Below are 27,795 nucleotides of genomic sequence, written 5' to 3'. Positions count from 1 at the left end.
TGTGGGGGGGGTGTGGAGGGGAGGGGGTGTGGGGGGGGGGGTGTGGAGGGGGAGGGGGGTGTGGAGGGGAGGGGGGTGTGGGGGGAGGGGGGTGGGGGGGAGGGGGGTGTGGAGGGGAGGGGGGTGTTGAGGGGAGGGGGGTGTGGAGGGGAGGGGGTGTGGGGGTGTGGAGGGGAGGGGGGTGTGGAGGGGAGGGGCTGTGGGGAGGGGGGTGTGGGGGTGTGGAGGGAGGGAGGGGGGTGTGGAAGGGGAGGGGGGGTGTGGAGGGGAGGGGGTGTGGAGGGGACGGGGTGTGGAGGGGAGGAGGGTGTGGGAGGGGAGGGGGTGTGGGGGTATGGAGGGGAGGGGGGTGTGGAGGGGAGGGGGTGTGGGGAGGTGAGGGGGGTGTGTGGGGGGTGTGGAGGGGGTGGGGAGGGAGGGGGGTGTGAGGGGAGGGGGTGTGGAGGGGAGGGGTGTGGGAGGGAGGGGGTGTGGAGGGGAGGGGGGTGTGGAGGGGAGGGGTGTGTGGAGGGAGTGGAGTGAGGGGGGTGTGGAGGGGAGGGGGTGTGGAGGGGAGGGGGGTGTGGAGGGGAGGGGGTGTGGAGGGGAGGGGGTGTAGGGAGGGGGGTGGGAGGGGTGGGTGGGGGAGGGGGTGTGATGGGAGGGGGGTGTGGGGGGAGGGTGGTGGAGGGGAGGGGGGTGTGGAGGGGAGGGGGTGTGGAGGGGAGGGGTGTGTGGAGGGGAGGGGTGTGTGGAGGGTGTGGGGGGTGTGGGGGTGTGAGGGGTGTGGGGTGAGGGGGGTGAGGGGGGTGTGGGGGGTGGGAGGGGAGGGGGTGTGGAGGGGAGGGTGGTGTGGGGGGGAGGGGGTGTGGAGGGAGGGGGGTGTGGAGGGGGGTGGGGGGGAGGGGGTGTGGGGTGTGGAGGGGGAGGGGTGTGGAGGGGTGTGGGTGTGGAGGGGTGGGGGTGTGGGGGTGTGGGGGGTGGGGTGAGGGGTGTGGGGGTGTGGGGTGTGGGGATGGAGGGGAGGGGGGTGGAGGGGAGGTTGGGGTGTGGGGGTGTGGAGGGGAGGGGGGTGTGGAGGGGGGGTGTGGGGGTGTGGAGGGGAGGGGGGGGTGGAGGGGAGGGGGGGGTGGAGGGGAGGGGGGTGTGGAGGGGAGGGGGGTGTGGAGGGGAGGGGGGGTGTGGAGGGGAGGGGGGGTGTGGAGGGGTGGGGGGTGTGGAGGGGAGGGGGTGTGGAGAGGAGGGGGGTGTGGTGGGAGGGTGTGGGGGTGTGGAGGGGAGGGGGTGTGGAGGGGAGGGGGGGTGTGTGGGGAGGGGTGTGTGGAGGGGAGGGGGTGTGTGGGGAGGGGGGTGTGGAGGGGAGGGGGGGTGTGGAGGGGAGGGGGTTGTGGGGGGTGTGGAGGGGAGGGGGGTGTGAGGGTTAGGGGGTGTGGAGGGGAGGGGGGTGTGGAGGGGAGGGGGTGTGGAGGGGAGGGGGGGTGGTGGGGGGAGGGGGGGTGTGGGGGGTGTGGAGGGGAGGGGGGGGTGTGGAGGGGAGGGGGGGTGTGGAGGGGAGGGGGGTGTGGAGGGGAGGGGTGTGTGGGGGGAGGGGGATGTGGAGGGGAGGGGGTTGTGGAGGGGAGTGTGTGGGGAGGGGGGAGGGGGTGTGTGGTGGGTGGGGGGGAGGGGGGTGTGTGGGAGGGGGGAGTGCGGAGGGGAGGGGGTGTGGAGGGGAGGGGGGTGTGGGTGGGGAGGGGAGTGTGTGGGGGGGGGGAGGGGGGTGAGGGTGGGAGGGGAAGTGTGTGGGGGGAGGGGGGTGTGGGGGGAGGGGGAGGGGGGAGTGTGGGGAGGGGAGGGGGTGTGTGGAGGGGGGGAGTGTGTGGGGAGGGGGTGTGGAGGGGGAGGGGGTGTGGAGGGGAGTGTGGGGAGGGGGGGAGGGGGTGTGTGTGGGAGGGGGGGAGGGGGTGTGTGTGGGGAGGGGGGAGTGCGGAGGGGAGGGGGGTGGGGGCGGGGAGGAGTGCGGAGGCAGGGGTGTGTGTGTGTGGGGGAGGGGAGTGTGTGGGGAGGGGAGTGTGGAGGGGAGGGGGGTGTGGGGGGGAGGGGGGAGTGCAGTGGGAGGGAGGGGTGGGGGGAGGGGGGTCTGAGGGGAGGACGGTGGGGGGAGGGGAGGGGATACGGGATCTGAGGGAGGGTTGGTTTTCTATGATGGGGAAGGGTTTGTGTGGACTGGGGGGGGGGGTTATGTCAGGGGGATGGGCAGTGCAGGGGGTTTGTTGGGGAGGGGGTGGCTGTGGTTGACAGAGGGGGGTCTGGGGAATTGGAGGTCTGGGGTAGGGGGTCTGTGGGGAGTGGGGGGTTCTGTGGGGAGTGGGGGAGTCTTTTGGGGAGGGGGTGGCTGTGGTTGACAGAGGGGGGTCTAGGGAATTGGAGGTCTGTGGGGTAGGGGGTCTGTGGGGAGTGGGTGGTCTTTGGGGAGTTGGGGGTCTGCGGAGTGGGGGGGTCTGTGGGAGGGGGGTCTGTGGGAAGTTTTAACTATTTAAATATTTAAACTGATAAACAGTTTTGCAAGATGATATCAGGATTGTGGGGAAGTTGGTCCAATGACCAGTACATGCTGGAGCAATGAGCTTGTTGGAGAGGCGTCTTGACCCGAAACGTCACCCATTCCTTCCACCCAGAGATGCTGCCTGTCCCGCTGAGTTACTCCAGCATGTTGTGTCTATCTCTAGCATGTTGGGGGAATGTCTGTGGAGAGACGCAGGCTTCACTGTGGAGTTCACTTTGTTTCTCTCTCCACAGACGCTGCCTGACCTGAGCATTTCCACAATATTTGGTTGTTGCTTCACATTTCCAGCATCTGCGGTCCTTTTGATTCTCATTTCTTAGAGGAAGTGGTGGTGCAAGTAAGAATTTAACTGTTCTGTTTCGGTATACACGATGATAAAACACTCTTGATTTATTATGTTGGGATATTATGCGCAGTGGAGAGATTGTTCCGCACGCTCTCCAGGCTAATCCTGACGTACACAAGTACAACCGATCATCTCTGGACAGTCGCCATGTTCCGACGCCATCTTGCATCTTCCAAGTCTATGAACAGTCTGATCTGGGGCGAGGGAGATATGCAGTTCCTTCTTTCCTCCCGTTAAGGCCGGGTGTGGTGGCGGCACTGGATGGGTGAAGTAGGGGTAGGCCTGGCCCAGCGCCATGCCCAACATCGGCTCCTTCCACCATCACCCCGTGCAGCTACCGCAGGCTGTGCTCCATCCGCCCGCCCGCCCCGCTGCTGAGGGGCATCCCGTGTCACCCATGGGCACCGTAAACACACTGTCCATCCGCCGCCTCTCCATCAGCACAACTGCCCGTGGGCACCGTAAACTCACCGTCCATCCATCGCCTCACACGGCACCTCCGCCAACACCACCGCCCGTGGGCACCCACCTTCCATCCATCCCCTCCAGCACCACCCGTGGGCACCGTAAACGCACTGTCCATCCATCACCTCCACCAACACCACCGCCCGTGGGCACCGTAAACCCACCGTCCATCCATCACCTCCACCAACACCACCGCCCATGGGCACCGTAATCCCACCGTCCATCCATCACCTCCACCAACACCACCGCCCATGGGCACCGTAAACGCACCGTCCATCCATCACCTCCACCAACACCACCGCCCATGGGCACCGTAAACCCACCGTCCATCCATCGCCTCTCTGCCAACACCTCCGCATGTGGGCACCGTAAACCCACCGTCCATCCGTCCCCTCCAGCAGCCGCCTCTCCACTCCCGTGTGCACAGGTCACCATGTCCCCCTTCCAGAACTTTCCACTGGCGGGGGAGGTGAGTTCATGGACCATTCACAGTCGCCAAATTTCCCCTTCACCTCCCATCGTCAACAATTTGGAAGTAGCTTTTAGTTTTAGAGATCCAGCATGGAAACATTCCCTTTGGCCGACCAGCAATCACCCATTCACACCAGTTCTATGTTGTCCCATTTTCCCATCCACTCCCTACACACTGGGGGAAATTTACAAAGGGCCAATTAACCTACAAACCAGCACGTCTTTGGGATGTGAGAGGAAACCGGAGCACCCGGAGGAAACCCATGCGGTCATGGGGGGAACGCACAAACTCCACACAGACAGCACCTGAGGGCAGGATCAAGCCCGGGTCACTGGTGCTACGAAGCACCAGCACTTACCTGCTGCAGTCTCCAGGCCAGTTCACGGTGACCCCAGGATGTTTGTTTGTTGTTGCTGCAGGATGTACAAGAGGGAGAAGAGTATTCAGATGAAGAGCAGTGCCTCTGCCCTTTACAACAACCTCAGCGTGCTGCCCATTCCACACAAGAAGCTGACCTACTTTGCTGCCATCCATGGCAGCCTAGTCAACTTGGTCAGCACCTCCACTGACGGCCTCAACCTTTCTCACAGACAGCTGCAGTCCAAGGAGGGGGGCAGTGGGCAAGGCTCCTCCCTCATCATGCAGGTACATCACGTGTGGTTCATGTGTGTGGCACGTGGGTGCAGAGGTGTGGGTCATGTGTGTGGCACGTGGGTACAGAGGTGTGGGTCATGTGTGTGTCACGTGGGTACAGAGGTGTGGGTCATGTATGGCACGTGGGTACAGAGGTGTGGGTCATGTGTGTGGCACGTGGGTACAGAGGTGTGGGTCATGTGTGGCACGTGGGTACAGAGAGGGTCATGTGTGGCATGTGGGTACAGAGGTGTGGTTCATGCGTGGCACGTGGGTACAGAGGTGTGGGTCATGTGTGACACGTGGGTACAGAGGCGGTCATGTGTGGCACGTAGGTACAGAGGTGTGGTTCATGTGTGTGTGTGGGACATGTATGTACAGAGGTGTGGGTCATGTGTGTATGGGACATGTATATACAGAGGTGTGGGTCATGTGTGTGCATCATGTATCTACAGAGATGTGGCTCATGTGTGTGGCACATGGGTCATGTATGTACAGAGGTGTGGTCCGTGTGATGTCATGTATCTACGTGGGTGTGGTTCGTGTGTGTGTGTGGGATATGCTCTGAACTACATGGACTTGGGGGCATTGGTTATCTTTTTGCACTAATATTGTGTGTTTTTTATGTGTGTGTGTGTTTATATTTATATATTTGTGTGTGTGTTTATATATATATGTGAGTGCATATGTGTGTATGTACATATACACACACTAAACTTTATTTTCTCCTTTATTATATTGTTTACAGTGTTACTATGTTTACATATTGTGTTGTGCTGCAGCAAGTAAGAATGTCATTGTTCTGTCTGGGACACATGACAATAAAACACTTGACTCTTGACTCACGTGTGTTGTACGGAGGTGGAGATTGCTGATGAACACTTTCTGCCTTTCCCCAGGCATCGTGGTGCGTGCTGCCCTCTCGAACTCTCCTGGTGTTGGCATCACAGAAAGGCATCCAGGTATGGTGGGCAGGGTGGCAGCTCACCAGCCCCCCTGGCTGGGGAATCTGTTCTTGCTGCAGCCCAAGGGCTCGTGACAACTGCTGGTAATACATGTGCATCCACTGTCAGAATGGTCACAAATCACCCCTTCATGTACAAATGTGTTCATGAGACATATGTTATGGAAGGTACGGTCTGTGTGACAATAGACAATAGATGCAGGAGGAGGCCATTCAGCCCTTCGAGCCAGCACCGCCATTTAATGTGATCATGGCTGATCATTCTCAATCAGTACCCCGTTCCTGCCTTCTCCCCATACCCCCTGACTCCGCTATCCTTAAGAGTTCTATCTAGCTCTCTCTTGAATGCATTCAGAGACTTGGCCTCCACTGCCTTCTGAGGCAGAGATTTCCACAGATTTACAACTCTCGGACTGAAAAAGTTTTTCCTCATCTCAGTTCTAAATACAATACAATACAATACAATACAATATATCTTTATTGGCATTGTACCCAGGGGTACAACGAGATTGGGAATGCGCCTCCCATACGATGCAATAATTTAGGTAATTTAGACAGCAGCAACCCAACGAAACGAAACAGTTGTAACAGTTTTGGACAGGGTAAAGTGCAAAGTGTAAAGTGCCTGCCCCTTATTCTTAAACTGTGGCCCCTGGTTCTGGACTCCCCCAACATTGGGAACATGTTTCCTGCCTCTAATGTGTCCAACCCCTTAATAATCTTATACGTTTCGATAAGATGGCATACTGTAAAACCACATGGTATGCCAGCTGCTCAGAAAGGGACAGGAAAGCCCTTCAGAGGGTCATCACGACGGCCCAGAAGATCATCGGCTGCTCACTGCCCTCCCTGGAGCACCTGTTCAGCCTACGCTGCCTCAGTAGAGCAGGCAAAATAATAAAAGATCCATCCCACCCCGGCCACCGTCTGTTTGTTCATCTGCCCTCTGGTCGACGTTTCAGGTCGATCAAATCCCGAACAAACAGACTTAAGAACAGTTTTTACCCCAGGGCCATACGAGAACTGAACACTACCTTTGCACTAGGCAACACCGTTAAAAAATCTTGTACTTAATATAATTGTATTTATTTGTTTTTGCATTTATTGCATATATGTTTGTACGCACCGTCAGGATAGGCTATTTTTTAATTTCGTTGTACTCGTTGCAATGACAATAAATGAATATTATTATTATTATTATATCTCCTCTCATCCTTCTAAATTCCAGTGTATACAAGCCTAGTGTGGAGTGAAATAAGGCCATTTCGGACAGAGATGAGGAAAAACGTTTTCACCAGGAGAGTTGTGAATCTGTGGAATTCTCTGCCACAGAAGGCAGTGGAGGCCAGTTCACTGAATGTTTTCAAGAGAGAGTTCGATTTAGCTCTTCAGGCTAAGGGAATCAAGGGGTATGGGGAGAAAGTAGGAACGGGGTACTGATTTTGGATGTTCAGCCATGTACATATTGAATGGCGGTGCTGGCTGGAAGGGCTGGATGGCCTACTCCTGCACCTATTTTCTGTTTCTACGGAGTGACTGGGAGAGGCTTGGAGCTCTCTGGGAGTGGTGTAAGCAGGAGAGTGATTGAGGAGATGGTGAGAAGGCAGAGAGTGTGTTGATGAGGTGAGCAGAGAGCTCGGTGAGGTTTCTGCAGTGCCTTGTTTCTCTAGGCTTAGGTTCAGGTTCATTATTGTCACATGTACCGAGGTACAGTGAAAAGCCTTGTTTTGCATGACATACAATCAGATCAGATAACATGTCCATAAATACAAACAAGTCAACCTCAGTACAATAGGTAGAGCAAAGGGGAAGGAAGATACAGTGCAGGGTACAGCGCAAGGTTACTAAGGGGTTGGACACGTTAGAGGCAGGAAACATGTTCCCAATGTTGGGGGAGTCCAGAACAAGGGGCCACAGTTTAAGAATAAGGGGTAGGCCATTTAGAACGGAGATGAGGAAAAACCTTTTCAGTCAGAGAGTTGTGAATCTGTGGAATTCTCTGCCTCAGAAGGCAGTGGAGGCCAATTCTCTGAATGCATTCAAGAGAGAGCTGGATAGAGCTCTTAACGATAGCGGAGTCAGGGAGTATGGGGAGAAGGCAGGAACGGGGTACTGATTGAGAATGATCAGCCATGATCACATTGAATGGCGGTGCGTACAGGCTCGAAGGGCCGAATGGCCTCCTCCTGCACCTATTGTCTATTGATATAGTTCTCAGCATTGTGGCGCATCAGTTCCTGAGACAAAGTCCAATGTCCACAATGGGGTAGAGGTGAATCGGACAGTACCCCAGCTCATGGAAGGACCGTTCAGAAACCTGATAACAGAGGGGAAGAAGCTGTTCCTGAGTCTGGTGGTGCGCGCTTTCAAGCTTCTGTACCTTCTGCCGGACGGGAGAGGGGAGAAGATGGAATGACCAGGGTGGGACAAGTCTTTGATTATGTTGGCTGCTTTTCTGATGCAGCGTGAAGTGTAGATGGAGTCGATGGTGGGGAGTGTGGTCTGTGTGATGGACTGGGCTACATCATAATCAGCATACGAGGAATTTGCTTTGCCATACAGTCATACCGATAAAAAGCAACGGAACACACAAAATACATGTTAACATAAACATCCACCATAGTGACTCCTCCATATTCCTCACTGTGATGGAAGGCAAAAAAAGTTCAATCTTCTTCCCTTCTTTGTTCTCCTGCGGTCGGGGGTCTCGAGCCTTCCGTTGACGGGATTTTGGCTCCCGCGGCCGGGCCCTCCATGTCGGGGCGATCAAGCTCCTGCATCGGGGGAGAATCTCAGCTCTCCCTTGCCAGGGCAATATAACTCTTGAAAACATCCAGTGAATTGGCCTCCACTGCCTTCTGTGGTAGAGAATTACGATGAGAGTCAATGATCAGGGGCATTCTATATTTCTACCTTCTATGTTTCTATGTTTCCTGAGAGGGTGATGCCTCTGTGATAGATGCTCTCAGTGAAGTGGTTACAATGGAGTGATGTGTTTGAGATGGAATGGGGCCTTGCGTAGCTTCTGCGACTTTGGAGCTTCCCGACATCGGCCTCTACCCGAGACTGCGAGCTCTCGATGGTGAAGTCTGCAGGCCACAGTTGCAGCGTCGATCCCAGGCAAGGGATTGCAGGCTCCGATGGTAAGTCCAAGGCCCCACGGTGGGGCTCAAAGTCAGTCTCGAGCAAGGCCGCCAGCTCCATGATGTTAGGCCGCAGAACAACCGGAGATACGATCCGGAAAACAATCACATCTCCGGCTAGGTAAGAGATTGAAAAAAGGTTCCCCTGACCCCTCCGCCCACCCCCCCCCCCCCCCCCCCCACATAAAACAAACCAGAGAACATTAACACAAAATTTTAAAACACACTAAAAATAACAAAAAAGACAAAAAGACCATAGCGAATGGTATGTTGGCATTCATAGCAAGAGGATTTGAGTTTAGGAGCAGGGAGGTTCTGCTGCAGTTGTACAGGATTTTGACGGTGTATTGTGGTGTATTGTGTGCAGTTTTGGTCTCCTAACCTGAGGAAAGACGTTCTTGCCTTAGAGGGAGTACAGAGAAGGTTCACCAGATTAATCCCTGGGATGGCGGGACTTGCATATGAGGAAAGACTGGATAGACTGGGCTTGTACTCGCTGGAATTTAGAAGACTGAGGGGGGATCTAATAGAAACATATAAAATTCTTAAGGGGTTGGAGAGGCTAGATGCGGGAAGATTGTTCCCGATGTTGGGGGAGTCCAGAACCAGGGGTCACAGCTTAAGGAGAAGGGGGAAGTCTTTTAGGACCGAGATGAGAAAACATTTCTTCACACAGAGAGTGGTGAGTCTGTGGAATTCTCTGCCACAGAAGGTAGTTGAGGCCAGTTCATTGGCTATATTTAAGAGGGAGTTAGATGTGGCCCTTTTTGCTAAAGGGATCAGGGGGTATGGAGAGAAGGCAGGTACAGGCGACTGAGCTGGATGATCAGCCATGATCATATTGAATGGCGGTGCAGGCTCGAAGGGCCGAATGGCCTACTCCTGCACCTATTTTCTATGTTTCTATGACAGACAGACTGCAGGCGAGGCTGCCATCGCTGACGGCGCCACCTGGTGGATCTACAATGGTGGGGAGTGTAGTCTGTGTGATGGACTGGGCTACATCTACGACTCTGCAATTGCTTGTCTTGGGCAGAGCTGTTCCCAAAGCAAGCTGTGATGCAAACCAACAGAATGCTTTCTATGGTGCACCTGTAGAAGAATCGCTGGACACATGCTGAACCTCCTCCATCTCCTCGGGAAGTCGAGGCATTGGTGCCTTCGTGGACATCGCATCAATGCGGTTGTTCCACAACAGATCGTTGGTGATATTAACGCCAGGGAACGTGAAGCTCCCAGCCATTTTCTGAGACTATTCTGGGTTCCAGCTTTAGTGTTGTTCCCACTGTTACTTTAATCCATTGCCCCCGATCATTGACTCTCATCGTAATTCTCTGCCACAGAAGGCAGTGGAGGCCAATTCACTGGATGTTTTCAAGAGAGTTATATTTAGCTCTTAGGGCTAATGGAATCAAGGGATACGGGGGGAAAGCAGGAATGGGGTACTGATTTTGGATGATCAGCCATGATCATATTGAATGGAGGTGCTGGCTCATCAGGCCACAGTGCCTATTCCTGCACCTATCTTCTATGTTTCTATGTTTCCTGAGAGGGTGATGTCTCTGTGATAGATGCTCTCAGTGAAGTGGTTACAATGGAGTGGTGTGTTTGGGATGGAATGGGGCTGTGAGAGATGGGTAATTGTTGTAACGCGGGTGTGAATGTTGCCAGTATCTCACGGCGCTGTGTCTTTCCAGATGTATGAACCGGACGGCTCCATCATGGTGTACTGGCACGCAATGGACACCCCAGAAGCACAGACAGGTAACAGTGGGTTCATGTTTGCTCTCAGCTCTGCTCATGCTCAGAGAGGGTTTAACAACGAGTGGTCATGGAAGTCATGTCCGCCACCCCTCTCATCCTTACCGCACTTGTAGCTTTGTGTTCAGTTTCTGGTCACCCTGCTGCAGGAAAGGTGCCATCAAGTGGCAAAGGCTAGAGGTGAAAAGGAGACAAAAGGTGTGCGAGATCAGGAGAGGAGTGAAACGTAAGGCCAGAGGGGGGTATATGGGTGGGAGGGGGGAGGGGACAGAGGGGAAATATGTGGCATGGGGAGGGGAGATGAGTGTACGGAGGAGGGGAAACTGAGTTAAGGTTGAGGTTTGTGTTGTGCAGAGTGGTTCAACAGCCTGATGGCTGCTGGGAAAAAGTTGTTCTTGAACCTGGAGGTCACGGTTTTCAGGCTCCTGTACTTTCTTCCTGATGGTAGCAGCGAGATGAGAGCGTGGCCAGGGTGGTGTGGGTATCTAATGATACTGGCTGCCTTTTTGAGGCAGTGTCTCTTGTAGATCCCTTCGATGGTGAGGAGGCCAGTACTGTGATGGACCGGGCAGTCCACCTACTCTCTGTAGATACCTTGAATGGTGGGGAGGTCAGTACCTATGATGGAGGACCTTCGATGGTGGGGTGATCAGTACTGTGATGGACCTTTGATGGTGGGGTCAGTCCTGTGATGGACCTTTGATGGTGGGATCAGTCCTGTGATGGACCTTTGATGGTGGGATCAGTCCTGTGATGGACCTTCGATGGTGGGGTCAGTCCTGTGATGGACCTTTGATGGTGGGATCAGTCCTGTGATGGACCTTCGATGGTGGGGTCAGTACAGTGATGTACCTTCAATGGTGGGGAGGTCAGTACAGTGATGGACCTTCGATGGTGAGGTGGTCGGTACAGTGATGGACCTGGAATGGTGGGGTCAGTCCTGTGATGGACCTTCGATGGTGGGGTCAGTACAGTGATGGACCTGGGATGGTGGGGTGGTCAGTACAGTGATGGACCTTTGTTGGTGGGGTCAGTACAGTGATGGACCTTCGATGGTGGGGTCAGTCCTGTGATGGACCTTCGATGGTGGAGTGGTCAGTACCCGTGATGGACCGGGCAGGGTCCACCACTCTCTGTAGTCTCCTTCGTTCATGGGTCAAGTTACTGAACCAGGCTGTAGTGTAACCAAAGACACAGTCCTTAGATCAGAGTTGCTGAGGTCAGTGTTGTGCAGTGCTCAAGATGCTGCTGGTTGCGGGGAAGAAGCTGTTCTTGAGCCCGTAGGTGACGTTTCTCGGGCTCCTGTAGGTGGGAGCGTGGCCAGCGTGGTTTGTCCAGGGTGGACCATTGGGGAATTACAAGCAACCAGCGTGGGATCATAATGGATGGGGTGTCAGTGGTTGACAATAGCGTTGTTGAAAGCCTTCTTCCTGCTTTATTTCAAGTTCTTACTGTTCTCAGCTCTGACTGTGAGTGTGGAGTGAGATATGGTTGTGTTGACTTTGTATCAGGTGGGGACAGGACGGTGGGCCAGTGATCCTGGTTCTAATGGAGAATCCTTCTGCCCACAGAAGCGGTCTTTGCCCGAGGGATTGCAGCAACAGGAGGCCACTACATCACCGTGGGTACGTACTGTTATCAGATTTACATCGGCTGTGTGGGTTAGTGGCACCACTGTGTCAAATCAGACTGAACATGAGGACACTCAACCATACACACATGCAACTGGTAGTGCAAAGAGAAAAGTACCAGAGTGCAGAATATAGTGTTAGTGTTTGTGCAACAAAGAGCGTGCAGATTAAAAAAAGTGTAAGATCCACAGTGAGGTAGGTTGGAAGATGTATTGTCTTTCCGCTGTCTGGTTAGGACGCAACAAAAGCTTTTCACTCTACCTTGTGACAATAAACTGAAACTGAAAGTGAAAGATCAGGACTACACCCTAGCTAATGAGAGGACCATTTAGTAGCCTGATAACAGCAGGTAAGATGTTGTTCCTGAATCTGGTGGGATGTACTTACTAACTTCTGTGTGTTGGGAGAGGGGAGAAATGGGAATGGCCGGGGTGTAAGTAGTCCTTGATTATGTTGGCTGCTTTCCCGAGGCAGCGTGAAGTGTGGATGGAGTCAGTGGTGGGAAGTGTGGTCTGTGTGATAGACTGGGCTACATCTACAACTCTGTCATTTCTAGTGGTCTTGGGCAGAGCTGATCTTTATTCAGGGGGACCAACATTCTGCCAGGCAGGTTTGCTAGTGTTACACGTAAATGGGAAGGAAAGTTCCAGATGGGATAAGAGAGTAAGGTCAGGGCCAATGGTAGAAGGCTGATAAATCCCCAGGGCCTGATGGTCTGCATCCCAGAGTACTTAAGGAGGTGGCTCTAGAAATCATGGATGCATTGGTGATCATTTTCCAATGTTCTATAGATTCAGGATCAGTTCCTGTGGATTGGAGGGTAGCTAATGTTATCCCACTTTTTAAGGAAGGAGGGAGAGAGAAAAAAGGAAATTATAGACCAGTTAGTCTATCGGTGGTGGGGAAGATGTTGGAATCAATTATAAAAGACGAAATTGCGGAGCATTTGGATAGCAGTAACAGGATCGTTCCGAGTCAGCATGGATTTATGAAGGGGAAATCATGCTTGATTCACAGTTGAATCATTCACAGTTGACAAATGCACCACTTTCCTTTCATTCTTCCAAAGCAAAATAGACAACATCTACAGCACCTTAACCACCAACGCACCTGCTCCCCCTCAAACCACCTGCCCCCCCTTATCCTGTCAGCCCCTGCCTCAGTTCTCCCCAATCTCCACCACCGACCTCTCTGACCTCTTCACAGGAATAAAAACTGCCACCTGCTCTCTGGACCCCATCCCCTCCAGCTTTGTCAAGGCCTGCCTTCCTGCTCTCTCTCCACTTATCACTGCAACAATAAACTCCTCCCTGTCCACTGGCAACGTCCTGCCATCCCTCAAAATCGCTGCTGTCACCCCCATTCTGAAAAAACCTGGTCTAAACCCTGACACCCCAAACAACTTCAGACCAATCTCCAACCTACCCTTTCTGTCCAAAGTTTTGGAACGTGCTGTAGCTTCCCAACACAAATACCACCTCTCTACCAATAACCTGTATGAAACTTTCCAATCCGGATTCCGCTCCAACCATTGTACTGAAACTGCGCCCCTCAAAATCACAAACGACATTCTCCTCTCCTCCGACGCTGGCAACCTCAACATCCTCATCCTACTTGACCTCAGCGCCGCCTTTGACACCATAAATCACTCCATTATCCTCACCCGACTTGAAACCTCCCTTAACATCACTGGCACAGCCCTATCCTGGTTCAAATCTTACCTCTCTGACAGACACCAGTTCATCTCCATTAACAACTGTAAATCCCCCACCGCTCCCCTCCCCCAAGGTGTCCCCCAAGGCTCAGTCCTTGGCCCCCTCCTCTTCATCCTCTACCTGTTCCCCCTTGGTCAATTAATCCGCCGTCATGGTCTCAACTTCCACTGCTTCGCCGATGATATCCAGCTCCTCATCTCCACCAAGTCAATCTCCCCCACCACACACTCTACACTGACAAACTGCATCACTGAAATAAAATCTTGGCTTCAATCAAACTTCCTCAAACTCAATTGCAACAAATCTGAAATCATCATCATTGGTCCAAAAACGCTCACCAAATCCACCCAAAACTTCATCCTCAACATTGATGGTCTCCCAGTATCCACCTCACCTCACCTCACATCCGGAATCTTGGAATCATCCTTGATCAAACCCTCTCCTTCGACAAACACATCAAACACATCACAAAGACAGCCTTCTTCCACCTCAAAAACATTGCCCGTCTCCGTCCATGCCTCTCCTCCACAGCTGCAGAAACCCTCATCTACGCCTTCATCACCTCCCGTCTGGACTACTGCAACAGCCTCCTTCCTCTATGGCGCACCCTCAAAAATCATCAATAAACTTCAATACATTCAAAACTCCGCTGCCCGTCTACTCACACACACCCCGATCCGTGACCATATCACCCCCGTCCTTTATAAACTCCACTGGCTCCCCATCCCCCAGAGAATCCAGTACAAAATCCTCCTCATAACCTACAAAGCCCTCCATAACCTGGCCCCATCCTACCTGACCGACCTCCTCCACAGGCACACTCCCACCTGCACCCTCCGCTCTGCCGCTGCCAATCTCCTATCCCCCCACATCCGGACCAAACTCAGATCCTGGGGGGACAGGGCTTTCTCCATCGCTGCTCCCACCCTATGGAACTCACTACCCCAAACCGTTAGAGACTCCTCCACACTCACCACATTCAAAACATCGCTGAAGTCTCACCTGTTCAGTACTGCCTTCAACCACTGAAGGTCACCTCACCTTCTGTCTCCTTTCTCTGTTCATTTATTTATTTACTTATTTATCTATTTATTCATTTCCCTATGTTCTCAAAATCTCTGTAAAGCGTCTTTGAGTATATGAAAAGCGCTATATCAATAAAATGCATTATTATTATTATTATTATTATTAATCTTCTGGAATTTATTGAGGATGTAACAAGGAAACTAGGACAAGGGTGAGCCAGTGGATGTGGTGTACCTGGACTTTCAGAAAGCCTTCGACAAGGTCCCACATAGGAGATTAGTGGGCAAAATTAGAGCACATGGCATTGGGGGTAGGGTACTGACATGGATAGAAAATTGGTTGGCAGACAGAAAGCAAAGAGTGGGGATAAATGGGTCCCTTTCAGAATGGCAGGCAGTGACCAGTGGGGTACCGCAAGGCTCGGTGCTGGGACCACAGCTATTTACAATATACATTAATGACTTGGATGAAGGGATTAAAAGTAACATTAGCAAATTTGCAGATGACACAAAGCTGGGTGGCAGTGTGAACTGTGAGGAGGATGCTATGAGGTTGCAGGGTGACTTGGACAGGTTGTGTGAGTGGACAGATACATGGCAGATGGAGTTTAATGTGGATAAGTGTGAAGTTATCCACTTTGGTGGTAAGAACAGGAAGGCAAATTATTATCTGAATGGTGTCAAGTTAGGATAAGGGGATGTACAAAGAGATCTGGGTGTCCTAGTGCAGCAGTCACTGAAAGGAAGCATGAAGGTACAGCAGGCTGTGAAGAAAGCCAATGGAACGTTGGCCTTCATAACAAGAGGAGTTGAGTATAACCATATAACCATATAATTACAGCTCGGAAACAGGCCCGTTCGGCCCTACCAGTCCACGCCGACCACTCTCTCTGACCTAGTCTCATCTACCTGCACTCAGACCATAACCCTCCAATCCCCTCCCATCCATATACCTATCCAATTTACTCTTAAATAATAAAATCAAGCCTGCCTCCACCACTTCCACCGGAAGCTCATTCCATACAGCCACCACCCTCTGAGTAAAGAAGTTACCCCTCATGTTACCCCTAAACTTTTGTCCCTTAATTCTGAAGTTATGTCCCCTTGTTGGAATCTTCCCCACTCTCAAAGGGAAAAGCCTACCCACATCAACTCTGTCCGTCCCTCTTAAAATTAAAAAAACCTCTATCAAGTCCCCCCTCAACCTTCTACGCTCCAAAGAATAAAGACCCAACCTGTTCAACCTCTCTCTGTAGCTCAAGTGCTGAAACCCAGGCAACATTCTAGTAAATCTCCTCTGTACCCTCTCCATTTTGTCGACATCCTTCCTATAATTTGGCGACCAGAACTGCACACCATACTCCAGATTCGGCCTCACCAATGCCCTGTACAATTTTAACATTACATCCCAACTTCTATATTCGATGCTCTGATTTATAAAGGCAAGCATACCAAACGCCTTCTTCAGCACCCTATCCACATGAGATTCCACCTTCAGGGAACAATGCACAGTTATTCCCAGATCCCTCTGTTCCACTGCATTCCTCAATTCCCTACCATTTACCCAATACGTCCTATTTTGATTTGTCCTACCAAAATGCAGCACCTCACACTTATCAGCATTAAACTCCATCTGCCATCTCTCAGCCCACCCTTCCAAAAGGCCCGTCTCTCTGTAGACTTTGAAAATCTACTTCATTATTAACTACACCACCTATCTTAGTATCATCTGCATACTTACTAATCCAATTTGCAACCTCGCTATTAATACCCAACAATTTAACCTTCTTAATCAACCTTCCATAGGAGCAAAGAGGTCCTTCTGCAGTTGTACAGGGCCCTAGTGAGACCGCACCTGGAGTACTGTGTGCAGTTTTGGTCTCCAAATTTGAGGAAGGATATTCTTGCTATTGAGGGTGTACAACGTAGGTTCACTAGGTTAATTCCCGGAATGGCGGGACTGTCGTATGTTGAAAGACTGGAGCAACGAGGCTTGTATACACTGGAATTTAGAAGGATGAGAGGGGATCTTATTGAAACATATAAGATTATTAAGGGATTGGACACGTTAGAGGCAGGAAACATGTTCCCAATGTTGGGGGAGTCCAGAACCAGGGGCCACAGTTTAAGAATAAGGGGTAGGCCATTTAGAACAGAGGTGAGGAAAAACTTTTTCAGTCAGAGAGTTGTAAATCTGTGGAATTCTCTGCCTCAGTAGGCAGTGGAGGCGAATTCTCTGGATGCTTTCAAGAGAGAGCTAGATAGAGCTCTTAAGGATAGCGGAGTCAGGGGGTATGGGGAGAAGGCAGGAACGGGGTACTGATTGAGAATGATCAGCCATGATCACATTGAATTGTGGTGCTGGCTGGAAGGGCCGAATGGCCTACTCCTGCACCTATTGTTTATTGTCTATTGTCTATTCCTCGGAGCGCAGGAGAATAAGGGGTGATCTTGTGGCGGTATATAAGATCATGGGAGGAATGGATAGGGTGAACCCACAGAGTCTTTTACCCAGAGTGGGGAATCAAGAACCAGAAGACATAGATTTAAGGTGAGAGGGGAAATATTTAATGGGAAGCTGAGAGGCAATGTTTACACAGGAGGGTGTATGGCACGGGCTGTCGGGGGAGGTAGTTGGGGCAAATGTGCCGTGGGCCTTTGTTGCGTTTGCTGCCAGTTTACCCGTTCATTGGCTGTCAGTTGCAGTTGGTGCTGCTCACATCTCCACCACTGACCTGCCTGTGTCTCTCGTTCCAGGCTCCTCCACGGGATCCATCCTGGTCTTCAATATCCCTGCTAAAGGGACCAACATCACGGTGTGTGAAGTACTGGAGGAGCACAGAGACCCCATCACTGAGATTGCCAGTGACTGTGCTGGGGAGAAGGTAACTGGGCTGTGTGTGTGTGTGTGTGTGTGTGTGTGTGTGTGTGTGTGTGTGTGCCTGTCATTGCCACCCACTGACATTTACGTTGTGTGCTGTCGAGCAACAGCAAACCATCCACGAGTATATCAGGTAATGCAAACAGCAGGGTGCAGAATGTAGTTACACCTGTAGAACAAGTGCAGGTAAAAACGTGCAAGGGGCCAATGAGGTACATTGGAAGATCAGGAATTTAGGATTCAGGATATCTTTATTTGTCATCCAAAAAACAAGTCTTTTGGACGAGATTTCGTCACCCACAGTCCAACAATAAGAGCAATAAAATAAGCAAATTACACAACCCCAACCCACACAAAACACACAAAAAAAAGAAACATCCATCACAGTGAGTCTCGTCCAGTCCCCTCCTCATTGTGATGGAAGGCCAGAATGTATTTTCTCTTCCCCTGCCGTCTTCTCCCGAGGTCAGGCTGTTGAGGTTGCCACGTTCCAGGCCGCGCCGGACGGTGAAAGATCCGCAGCGGGCCGACCCCAGCCCCGCGATCCGGGGCCGGCGAAGACGCTGCCGCTACTGCTGCACGTCGGGGCTCCCGACATTGAAGCCCCCGCCGAGCAGAGAAAAATCCCGCCGCATACGAGACAGCACGTGAGAAACAGCAGGGAAGAAGTTTAGTTTAGTTTAGAGATACAGCACGGAAACAGGTCCATTGGCCCACCGAGTCGGTGCCGATCAGCGATCCCCGCACACTAACACTATCCTACACACACTCGGGACAGTTTTACAATTATACCAAACCAATTTACCAACAAACCTGTAGGTCTTTGGAGTGTGGTAGGAAACCAAAGGTCTCGGAGAAACCCCACGTGGTCACAGGGAGAACGTACAAACTCCCTGCAGATAGCACACGTAGTCACCATCCAGCCCTGAATCTGGTGGGCAGGAGAGAGAATTGTGGTCCTTGATTATAAAAAAGATAGACACAAGGTGCTGGAGTAATTCAGTGGGTTAGGCACCATCTGTGGAGAACATGGATAGGTGACGTTTCACAAAGTGCTGGAGTAATTCAGCAGATCAGGCAGCATCTGTGGAGAACATGGATAGGTGACGTTTCACAGAGTGCTGGAGTAACTCAGTGGGTTAGACAGCATCTGTGGAGAACATGGATAGGTGATGTTTCACAGAGTGCTGGAGTAACTCAGTGGGTTGGACAGCATCTGTGGAGAACATGGATAGGTGATGTTTCACAGAGTGCTGGAGTAATTCAGTGGGTTAGACAGCATCTGTGGACAATAGACAATAGGTGCAGGAGGAGGCCATTCAGCCCTTCGAGCCAGCACCGCCATTCAATGTGATCATGGCTGATCATTCTCAATCAGTACCCCGTTCCTGCCTTCTCCCCATACCCCCTGACTCCGCTATCCTTAAGAGCTCTATCTAGCTCTCTTGAATGCATTCAGAAAATTGGCCTCCACTGCCTTCTGAGGCAGAGAATTCCACAGATTCACAACTCTCTGACTGAAAAAGTTTTTCCTCGTCTCTGTTCTAAATGGCCTACCCCTTATTCTTAAACTGTGGCCCCTTGTTCTGGACTCCCCCAACATTGGGAACATGTTTCCTGCCTCTAACGTGTCCAACCCCTTTATAATCTTATACGTTTCGATATGGATAGGTGACGTTCCACAGAGTGCTGGAGTAACTCAGCGGGTTAGACAGCATCGGTGGGGAACATGGATAGGTGACGTTTCATCGATGCTGACTGGGGCACACTTCCTGTGGTCAGTAACTAGCATCTTCATCTTGCTGACATTGTCTTGCCACCATGGAACCAAACTCTCTCTCTCTGTCCTGTACTCAGTCTCGTCATTGTTCATAACCCGGCCCATCACGGTGGTTTCATCACAGAGTCACAGTGATGCAGCGTGGAAACAGACCCTTCAGCCCACCTTGCCCACACTGGCCAACATGTCCCAGCTATCATCTGCAGACTTGTAGATGAGGTGAGAGTAGCGTTAGGCCAGAGAGTGGTGAGTGTAGAGGGGTGAGAGTAAGGGTGAGAGAAGGCAGCCCTGTGGGGCACTGGTGCTGTCACCCATGCTCACTGAGTGTGGTCTGTGTCAGAGAGGGTCCAGGTTTAGAGAAGGGAGGGGAGGGGGGGCTATTTGTGTGCTGAGTGATTCCAGGGGGTGTTGGGACTGTGTACGATGACCAACTCTGACGTCAACCTACAGAGTTGTGTAGCTGACCTGGTGACAGCTGATGATTCTGGCCTGCTGTGTGCCTGGAAATCAGGTGACGACTTCACACTGCTGCACAAGATACCATCGTATGGGTGAGTGTTGGCAGCAAGATCACTCTGTTGTTGATCAGCAGTGGCACTGATACCTGGTGCTGGGACCATCCTCGTGTCACACCCCCCCACACTCCCCCCAAACCCACACCCCCACAGACCCACACCACCCTCCCCACACCCCCACACCCACAGACAAACACCCACCCCCCTACACCCACCCCTCCCACACCCACACCCCCTACACCCACATCCCCCTCACACCCACATCCCCCACGCCCACACCCCTCACGCCCACACCCACCACTGTCCCCAGGCTCAGCTCCACTGTCCCCAGGCTCGGCTCCACTGTCCCCAGGCTCAGCTCCACTGTCCCCAGGCTCGGCTCCACTGTCCCCAGGGTTAGCTCCACTGTCCCCAGGCTCAGCTCCACTGTCCCCAGGCTCGGCTCCACTGTCCCCAGGGTTAGCTCCACTGTCCCCAGGCTCGGCTCCACTGTCCCCAGGCTCAGCTCCACTGTCCCCAGGATTAGCTCCACTGTCCCCGGGCTCAGCTCCACTGTCCCCAGGGTTAGCTCCACTGTCCCCAGGCTCGGCTCCACTGTCCCCAGGCTCAGCTCCACTGTCCCCAGGCTCGGCTCCACTGTCCCCAGGGTTAGCTCCACTGTCCCCAGGCTCAGCTCCACTGTCCCCAGGATTAGCTCCACTGTCCCCAGGCTCAGCTCCACTGTCCCCAGGGTTAGCTCCACTGTCCCCAGGCTCAGCTCCACTGTCCCCAGGCTCGGCTCCACTGTCCCCAGGCTCGGCTCCACTGTCCCCAGGATTAGCTCCACTGTCCCCAGGCTCAGCCCCTGCCCACTGTCCCCAGGCTCAGCTCCACTGTCCCCAGGCTCAGCTCCACTGTCCCCAGGCTCAGCTCCACTGTCCCCAGGCTCAACTCCACTGTCCCCAGGCTCGGCTCCACTGTCCCCAGGGTTAGCTCCACTGTCCCCAGGGTTAGCTCCACTGTCCCCAGGGTTAGCTCCACTGTCCCCAGGGTGAGCTCCACTGTCCCCAGGGTTAGCTCCACTGTCCCCAGGGTTAGCTCCACTGTCCCCAGGGTTAGCTCCACTGTCCCCAGGGTGAGCTTGGTGCGGGTGTGGGGGGGTGTGGGTGTCGGGGTGTGGGGTGCCCACTAACGTGCCCATTGCCCCCAGGGTGAGCTGCAGCTCAGTGCGGATGTGGGCGGGGGTGATTGTGGCGGGATTCGGGAGCGGCCAGATCCAGATGTACGACGCAGAGAGTGGAGCCTTGCAGGTGGACGTGAACGCTCACGCCCGCTGGATCAGCAGCCTGGACATCGCCCCCGCTACAGGCAAGGTACAGCACGCTCTGCCCCCCACCCCAATCACCCCCCCCTCTCACCCCCATCCCACACACCCCCACCCCACACATCCCCACCCCACACAACCCCACCCCACACACCCCCACCCCACACATCCCCACCCCACACATCCCCACCCCACACATCCCCACCCCACACACCCCCACCCCACACACCCCCACCCCACACATCCCCACCCCACACATCCCCACCCCACACATCCCCACCCCACACACCCCCACCCCACACACCCCCACCCCACACACCCCCACCCCACACACCCCCACCCCACACACCCCCCCACTCACCCCCACCCCACACACCCCCACCCCACACATCCCCACCCCACACACCCCCACCCCACACACCCCCACCCCACACACCCACCCCATACACCCCCACCCCACACACCCCCATCCCACACACCCCCACCCCACACATCCCCCCCACTCACCCCCACCCCACACACCCCCACTCACCCCCACCCCACACACCCCCACCCCACACCCCCCCCCACTCACCCCCACCCCACACACCCCCACCCCACTCACCCCCACCCCACACCCCCCCCACTCACCCCCACCCCACTCACCCCCCCCACTCACCCCCACCCCACACACCCCCACCCCACACCCCCCCCACTCACCCCCACCCCACACACCCCCACACACCCCCACCTCACACACCCCCCCCACTCACCCCCACCCCACACACCCCCCACCCCACACATCCCCCCCACTCACCCCCACCCCACACAATCCCCCCCACTCACCCCCACCCCACACACCCCCACCCCACACATCCCCCCCACTCACCCCCACCCCACACACCCCCACTCACCCCCACCCCACACACCCCCACTCACCCCCACCCCACACACCCCCCCCACTCACCCCCACCCCACTCACCCCCACCCCACACACCCCCACACCACTGTGTGTGCATGTGTGCTCGTGTGTGCATGTGGGTGTTGTGTGTGGGTGTGGGTGCGTGTGTGTGTGTGGGTGTGTGTGTGCATGTGGGTGTTGTGTGGGTGTGTGGGTGTGCGTGTGCGTGTGTCTCGTGTTGCCTGAGCTGCTCGCAGGGACGTGACTGCCCTCTCTTCACAGCTGGTGTCGGGGGCTGAGGATTCCTTGGTCAGCGTGTGGACACTGTCCCGCAGCCCAGAGACCAACGACATTGAGGTGAGGACACAGCCAGCCTTCCCCACCTCCTGCTGCTGCCCCCCACTCTGCCCACTCCCCAATGCAGCAGCCGTGAGGGAGAATGCAGAAGATGCAAGAACCACATGCTTGTTGCATTGTGTAGGAAGGAACTGCAGATGCTGCTTTACACCAAAGATAGACACAAGATGCTGGAGTAACTCAGCGGGACAGGCAGCATCTGTTTTAAGATGAGGGAGTGGGAGCGTGGAAAACGGAGGTCATTGAAGAGACGAAGGGCGGGTGATGTGTCTTGGATATGGGTCGGGAGAGATTGGACGAGGGGGATAGGATAGTCGAGGTAAGTGGAAATGATTTAAATGGGACAGAAATATTGGAGGTAGTGTACTGACATGGATAGAAAATTGGTTGGCTGACAGGAAACAAAGAGTAGGGATTAACGGGTCCCTTTCAGAATGGCAGGCAGTGACTAGTGGGGTACCGCAAGGCTCGGTGCTGGGACCGCAGCTATTTACAATGTACATTAATGACTTAGATGAAGGGATTAAAAGCAACATTAGCAAATTTACAGATGACACAAAGCTGGGTGGCAGTGTGAACTGTGAGGAGGATGCTATGAGGTTGCAGGGTGACTTGGACAGGTTGTGTGAGTGGACAGATACATGGCAGATGGAGTTTAATGTGGATAAGTGTGAAGTTATCCACTTTGGTGGTAAGAACAGGAAGGCAGATTATTATCTGAATGGTGTCAAGTTAAGAAATGGGAAGTACAAAAAGACCTGGGTGTCCTAGTTCATCAGTCACTGAAAGTAAGCATGCAGGTACAGCAGGCAGTGAAGAAAGCTAATGGCATGTTGGCCTTCAAGGCAAGAGTCACTCCAGCACTCTGTGAAACGTCACCTATTCCTTCTCCCCAGAGATGCTGCCTGTCCCGCTGAGTTACTTCAGCATTTTGTGTCTATCGAGGGGTGTTGTACTTTTGAAATTTAATTTATTCTCACGTGTACCGAGCGAGGTACAGTGAAAAGCTTTTGTTGCGTACTAACCAGTCAGCAGAAAGACAATACATGATTACAATCGTGCTGCCCACATTGTACAGATACAGGTTAAAGGGAATAACTGGGACATACTCAGGGCAAGAGGATTAGACAGGCAGAATGTGTTAGATGCAGCCAAGAAGGTCTCATTAACAAGTGTGTGGAGAGTCCGACTTGAGGAGGGACCACGCTGGTCTGTGTGTTGGGACTGATGTCGTGGTGGAAGAGGAATTTGGAAAGAGTGATCACAAATCCATGAGCTTTAATATTGGTTTGAACCGGAACAGGTCTAGATGTTGGGGGAAGACAGATTACAATCTCATTAAGTGTAGGAAGGAACCACAGATGCTGGTTTAAACCGCAGATAGACACAAAAAGCTGGAGTAACTGCGAGACAGGCAGCATCTCTGGAGAGAAGGAATGGGTGACGTCTCGGGTCGAAACGCTTTTTCAGGCAATGTCATTGGGCAGGAGCTAGGGAGGGGAGATTGGGATCAGTTGTTATTGGGTAAGACCACAGATGGCATGTGGGAGTTGTGTAAAGGCCAGCTGATCAAAGTGCAGAGTCAGCATGTTCCAGTACAGAGGAGGGATAAGGACAGCAAGGTAAGGGACCATAGATGACCATGGAGGTTGTAAACCTAGCCAGGAGCAAAAAGGAAGCGTATGTCAGGTTGAAGAAGGTGGCGTTAGACGGGGCTGATGAGGAATGCAAAGTGAGTAGGAAAGAGGTCAAGTGGGCGATTAGAAGGGCCAAAAATGCCGTGAAATGTAATTGGCGAGACAGATTAACGAAAATCCCAAGACTTTTTATACGTATGTTAAAAACAAGAGGGTGAGCAGGGAGATGGTAAGACCACTCTGAGATAAAGGAGGGGTCTGGATCGATTGGCCAGGTGGGCCGAGGAATAGTTGGTGGAATTTAATACAGAGAAGTGTGAGGTGTTTCATTTTGGGAAGTCTAACATGGGCAGGACCTACACAGTGAATGGTAGGGCTCTCGAGAGTGGTGTAGAGCAGAGGGATCTAGGACTGCAGGTGCATGGTTCCATGAAGATGACGTCGCAGGTAGATCGGGTGGTCAAAAAGGCTTTTGGCACATTGGCCTTCATCAGGCAGAGCATAGAAGTTGGGAGGTTATGTTGCTGTTGCATAAGACTTTGGTGAGGCCGCATTTAGAATATTGAGCTCAGTTCTGGGCACAGTAGGAAAGATGTTGTCAAGATGGAAAGGATACAGAGAAGATTTACGAGAATGGTGTCAGGACTAGAGGGTCTGAGCTGTAGGGAGAGGTTGAGTAGGCTGGGACTCTATTCCTTGGAGCGCAGGAGGATGAGGGGAGATCTTATAGAGGTGTATAAAATCATGAGAGGAATAGATCGAGTAGATGCACAGTCTCTTGCCCAGAGTAGGTGAATCAAGGACCAGAGGACACCGCCCCCTCCCCACCCACACCACACCCCACCAGCCCCTCCCCACACCGCCTCTCCCCACAAAGGGGTGGGGGGTGAGGAGAGCAGTGTGAGGGTGTGTGAGTGAGGGGGTGGGTGTGAGGGGAGCAGTGTCAGGGGGTGTGGGTGACGCGGTGGGGGTGAGGGGGACAGTGTGAGGGAGGGGTGGGTGTGAGGGGGCATGGGTGAGGGGGCGGGTGTGAGGGGGTGGATGTGAGGGTGTGTGGGTGAGGGGGTGGGTGTGTGGGTGAGGGGGGGCAGTGTGAGGGTGTGTGGGTGAGGGGGGGGAGTGTGAGGGTGTGTGGGTGAGGGGGGGCAGTGTGAGGGTGTGAGGGGATGTGGGTGAGGGGGTGTGGGTGAGGGGGGTGTGGGTGAGGGTGTGTGGGTGAGGGGGGTGTGGGTGAGGGGGTGGGTGTGAGTGGGTGTGGGTGAGGGCGGCAGTCTGAGGGGGTGAGAGGGTGAGGGGGTGGATGTGAGTGGGTGAGGGGGTGGGTGTGTGGGGCTGAGGGGAGTAGTGTGTTGCGTGGCAGAGTGTGACACCCTGCTGTTTGACAGGTGCAACATCTGCACACAGAGTGTGTGACGGACATCCTGATATGTGGCGCCAGGTTCTGTGACCCTGAAGGCAGCTCCTTTGCGGTGAGCGGATACGACCTGAGTGAGATCATCCGTTTTGTCCAGGTGTAGGTGTGGGTGCCCCTGACCCAGAGCACACAGCCTGAGCCCAGCTCTGCCCCTCCACTGGGCCCAGTGGGCGGCCTGGTCTTTGTGCCCACTGATTCCATCTGTGTTCACACCGACCTTGGGCAGCTCCAGGCTCTGCCACACAGAGCGCTCACTACACACTCGTCTGTCCCTCCACACCCCACCCCACCACTGACTGGGAATGGAAGCAAACGATGCTTTCACTAAAGCTGGCCGCACATCGACACACACATGTTTGGTTCCAATGTGGTGATCACAACTCTTCCCCAGAACAGTGCAAAATGTTTCCCAATGATCAACGGGAGGGTCCTGGCCATCGACAACAAGCTGCCTGATAATTAGTTCATTTGTCTGTGATACACTGCACTGTCCATGTTCAACGTCAGTCTGTTACACTGCACCGTCCATGTTCAGTGTTAGTTAACCTTTGCTAATTGAGTTTGTTTCAAGATGTTTGGATGCTGTTTAAGGAGAGAAAGCTATTTTAATTATTCAGCTGGCAATGTGTGACATTCTGCTTTAATAAAAGTATTCTGTATTAAGTGTGCAGATTGAGTGTGAAGCATTTACTGTCCTGTGTAAAATCCACCCTTTCTCTCGACACCAAACGCACAGCGGGGTGGAGGTTATCTTGTGAACAGGCTTTAGGTGCTGGGTCAAGTCAAGAGTGTTTTATTGTCATGTGTCCCAGATAGAACAATGACATTTTTACTTGCAGCAGCACAACACAATATGTAAACAAAGTTCAGTGTTGGTACATACACACACACACACACAACTGTCTGAAGAAAGGTCTCGACCCAAATCCATTCCTATCCACAGATGTGTGTAGTTTTGGTCTCCTAATTTGTGGAAGGACATTCGTGATATTGAGGGAGTGCAGCGTAGGTTCACCAGGTTAATTCCGGGATGGCGGGACTGACATATGATGAAAGAATGGGTTGACTGGGCTTGTATTCACTGGAATTTAGCAGGATGAGGGGGGATCTTAGAAAAACATATAAAATTCTTAAGGGATTGGACAGGCTCCATGTAGGGAAAATGTTCCCGATGCTGGGGGAATCCAGAACCAGGGGTCACAGTTTAAGAATAAGGGGTAGGCCATTTAGGACTGAGATGAGGAAAAACCTTTTCACCCAGAGTCGTGAATCAGTGGAATTCTCTGCCACAGAAGGCAGTGGAGGCCAATGTTTTCAAAAGAGAGTTAGATTTAGCTCTTCAGGCTAAAGGAATCAAGGGATATGGGGAAAAATAAGAAACGGGGTACTGCTTTTGGATGATCAGCCATTATCATATTGAATGGCAGTGCTGGCTCGAAGAGGCTATTTTCTGCTGTTTTCTATGTTTCTATTCCTATTAAATCTTTGACCCTTCACCTTAAACCTATGTCCTCGATTCACCTACTCTGGGAAAGAGACCCTGCATCTACCCGATCTATTCCTCTTATGATTTTAAACACCTCTATAAGATCACCCCCTCATCCTCCTGCGGTCCAAAGAATAGAGACCCAGCCTACTCAACCTCTCCCTATAGCTCACACCCTCTAGTCCTGGCAACATTCGCTTAAATCATCTTTGTAGCCTTTCCATTTTCTCAGCATCTTTCCTCTAACTGCCCACAACTGAACACAATACTCTAAATGCAGCCTCACCAACGTCTTATTCGACTGCAACATGACTGCCCAATGTCTATACTCAATACTCTGACTGATGACGGCCAATGTGCCAAAAGACTTTTTGATCACCCTATCTACCTGCAACTCCACCTTCAAGGAACCATGCACCTGCACTCCTCGATCCCACTGCTCTACAACACTCCCCAGAGCCCTACCATTCACTGTGTAGGTCCTGCCCATGTTAGACTTCCCAAAATGCAACACCTCACATTTCTCTGTGTTAAATTCCATCAACCAATCCTCAGTCCACCTGGCCAATCGGTCAAGATCTTGCTGCAATTTTACACAACCATCTTCACTATCTGCAAAACCACCCACTTTTGTATCATCTGAAATTGAAGGACAACCTGGCTGTGCGGAACGATCTTCCAGAGGAGGTCATTGAGGCAGGTACTGGAGCAACGTGTAGGACAAGTCCATTCACAGGAAAAATGTAGAGAGAGATGGGCCAAACGCAGGCATGTGGGGTAGTTCTGATGGGGCATCTCTAAGGAGTTGGGCTGAAGGGCCTGCTTCTGTGCTGTGACTGTGATTCTACCTGGGTTCACATCAT

General features: G+C 53.1%; 1 protein-coding gene across 2 annotated transcripts; it reads left to right on the top strand.

Annotated features, from left to right (window-relative positions):
* The first annotated feature begins 2,513 nt into the window (after positions 1–2,513).
* On the top strand, positions 2,514–26,108 carry wdr54 (WD repeat domain 54). Of its 2 annotated transcripts, none has more exons than XR_013547889.1 (10): positions 2,514–2,861; positions 4,227–4,452; positions 5,340–5,402; positions 10,245–10,311; positions 11,880–11,933; positions 17,437–17,564; positions 19,791–19,891; positions 21,045–21,202; positions 22,321–22,395; positions 25,418–25,555. XR_013547889.1 is itself a non-coding variant. In XM_078408922.1 (10 exons), the coding sequence occupies exons 2-10, from the start codon at positions 4,228–4,230 to the stop codon at positions 25,547–25,549; spliced, it is 1,008 nt and encodes a 335-aa protein (XP_078265048.1). In that variant the 5' UTR covers positions 2,514–2,861; position 4,227; the 3' UTR covers positions 25,550–26,108. The 2 variants fall into 2 exon arrangements, 1 of the variants encoding a protein (XP_078265048.1); XM_078408922.1 differs by having other exon boundaries at positions 21,045–21,207; positions 25,418–26,108.
* The last annotated feature ends 1,687 nt before the right edge of the window (positions 26,109–27,795 follow it).

This window comes from Rhinoraja longicauda, chromosome 1, assembly GCF_053455715.1.
Source record: "Rhinoraja longicauda isolate Sanriku21f chromosome 1, sRhiLon1.1, whole genome shotgun sequence".
NCBI lineage: Eukaryota > Metazoa > Chordata > Chondrichthyes > Rajiformes > Arhynchobatidae > Rhinoraja > Rhinoraja longicauda.
The sequence above is the reverse complement of the archived record's forward strand: the minus strand, read 5'-3'. Positions and strand labels throughout refer to the sequence as shown.

Bases quoted from the DNA above. Each gene is read 5' to 3' on its own strand.
- wdr54 (XM_078408922.1), top strand. From the start codon at position 4,228: ATGTACAAGAGGGAGAAGAGTATTCAGATGAAGAGCAGTGCCTCTGCC. The intron at 10,312-11,879 runs GTAACAGTGGGT...TTCTGCCCACAG, and splicing joins CACCCCAGAAGCACAGACAG to AAGCGGTCTTTGCCCGAGGG. The intron at 22,396-25,417 runs GTGAGGACACAG...GCTGTTTGACAG, and splicing joins CAGAGACCAACGACATTGAG to GTGCAACATCTGCACACAGA.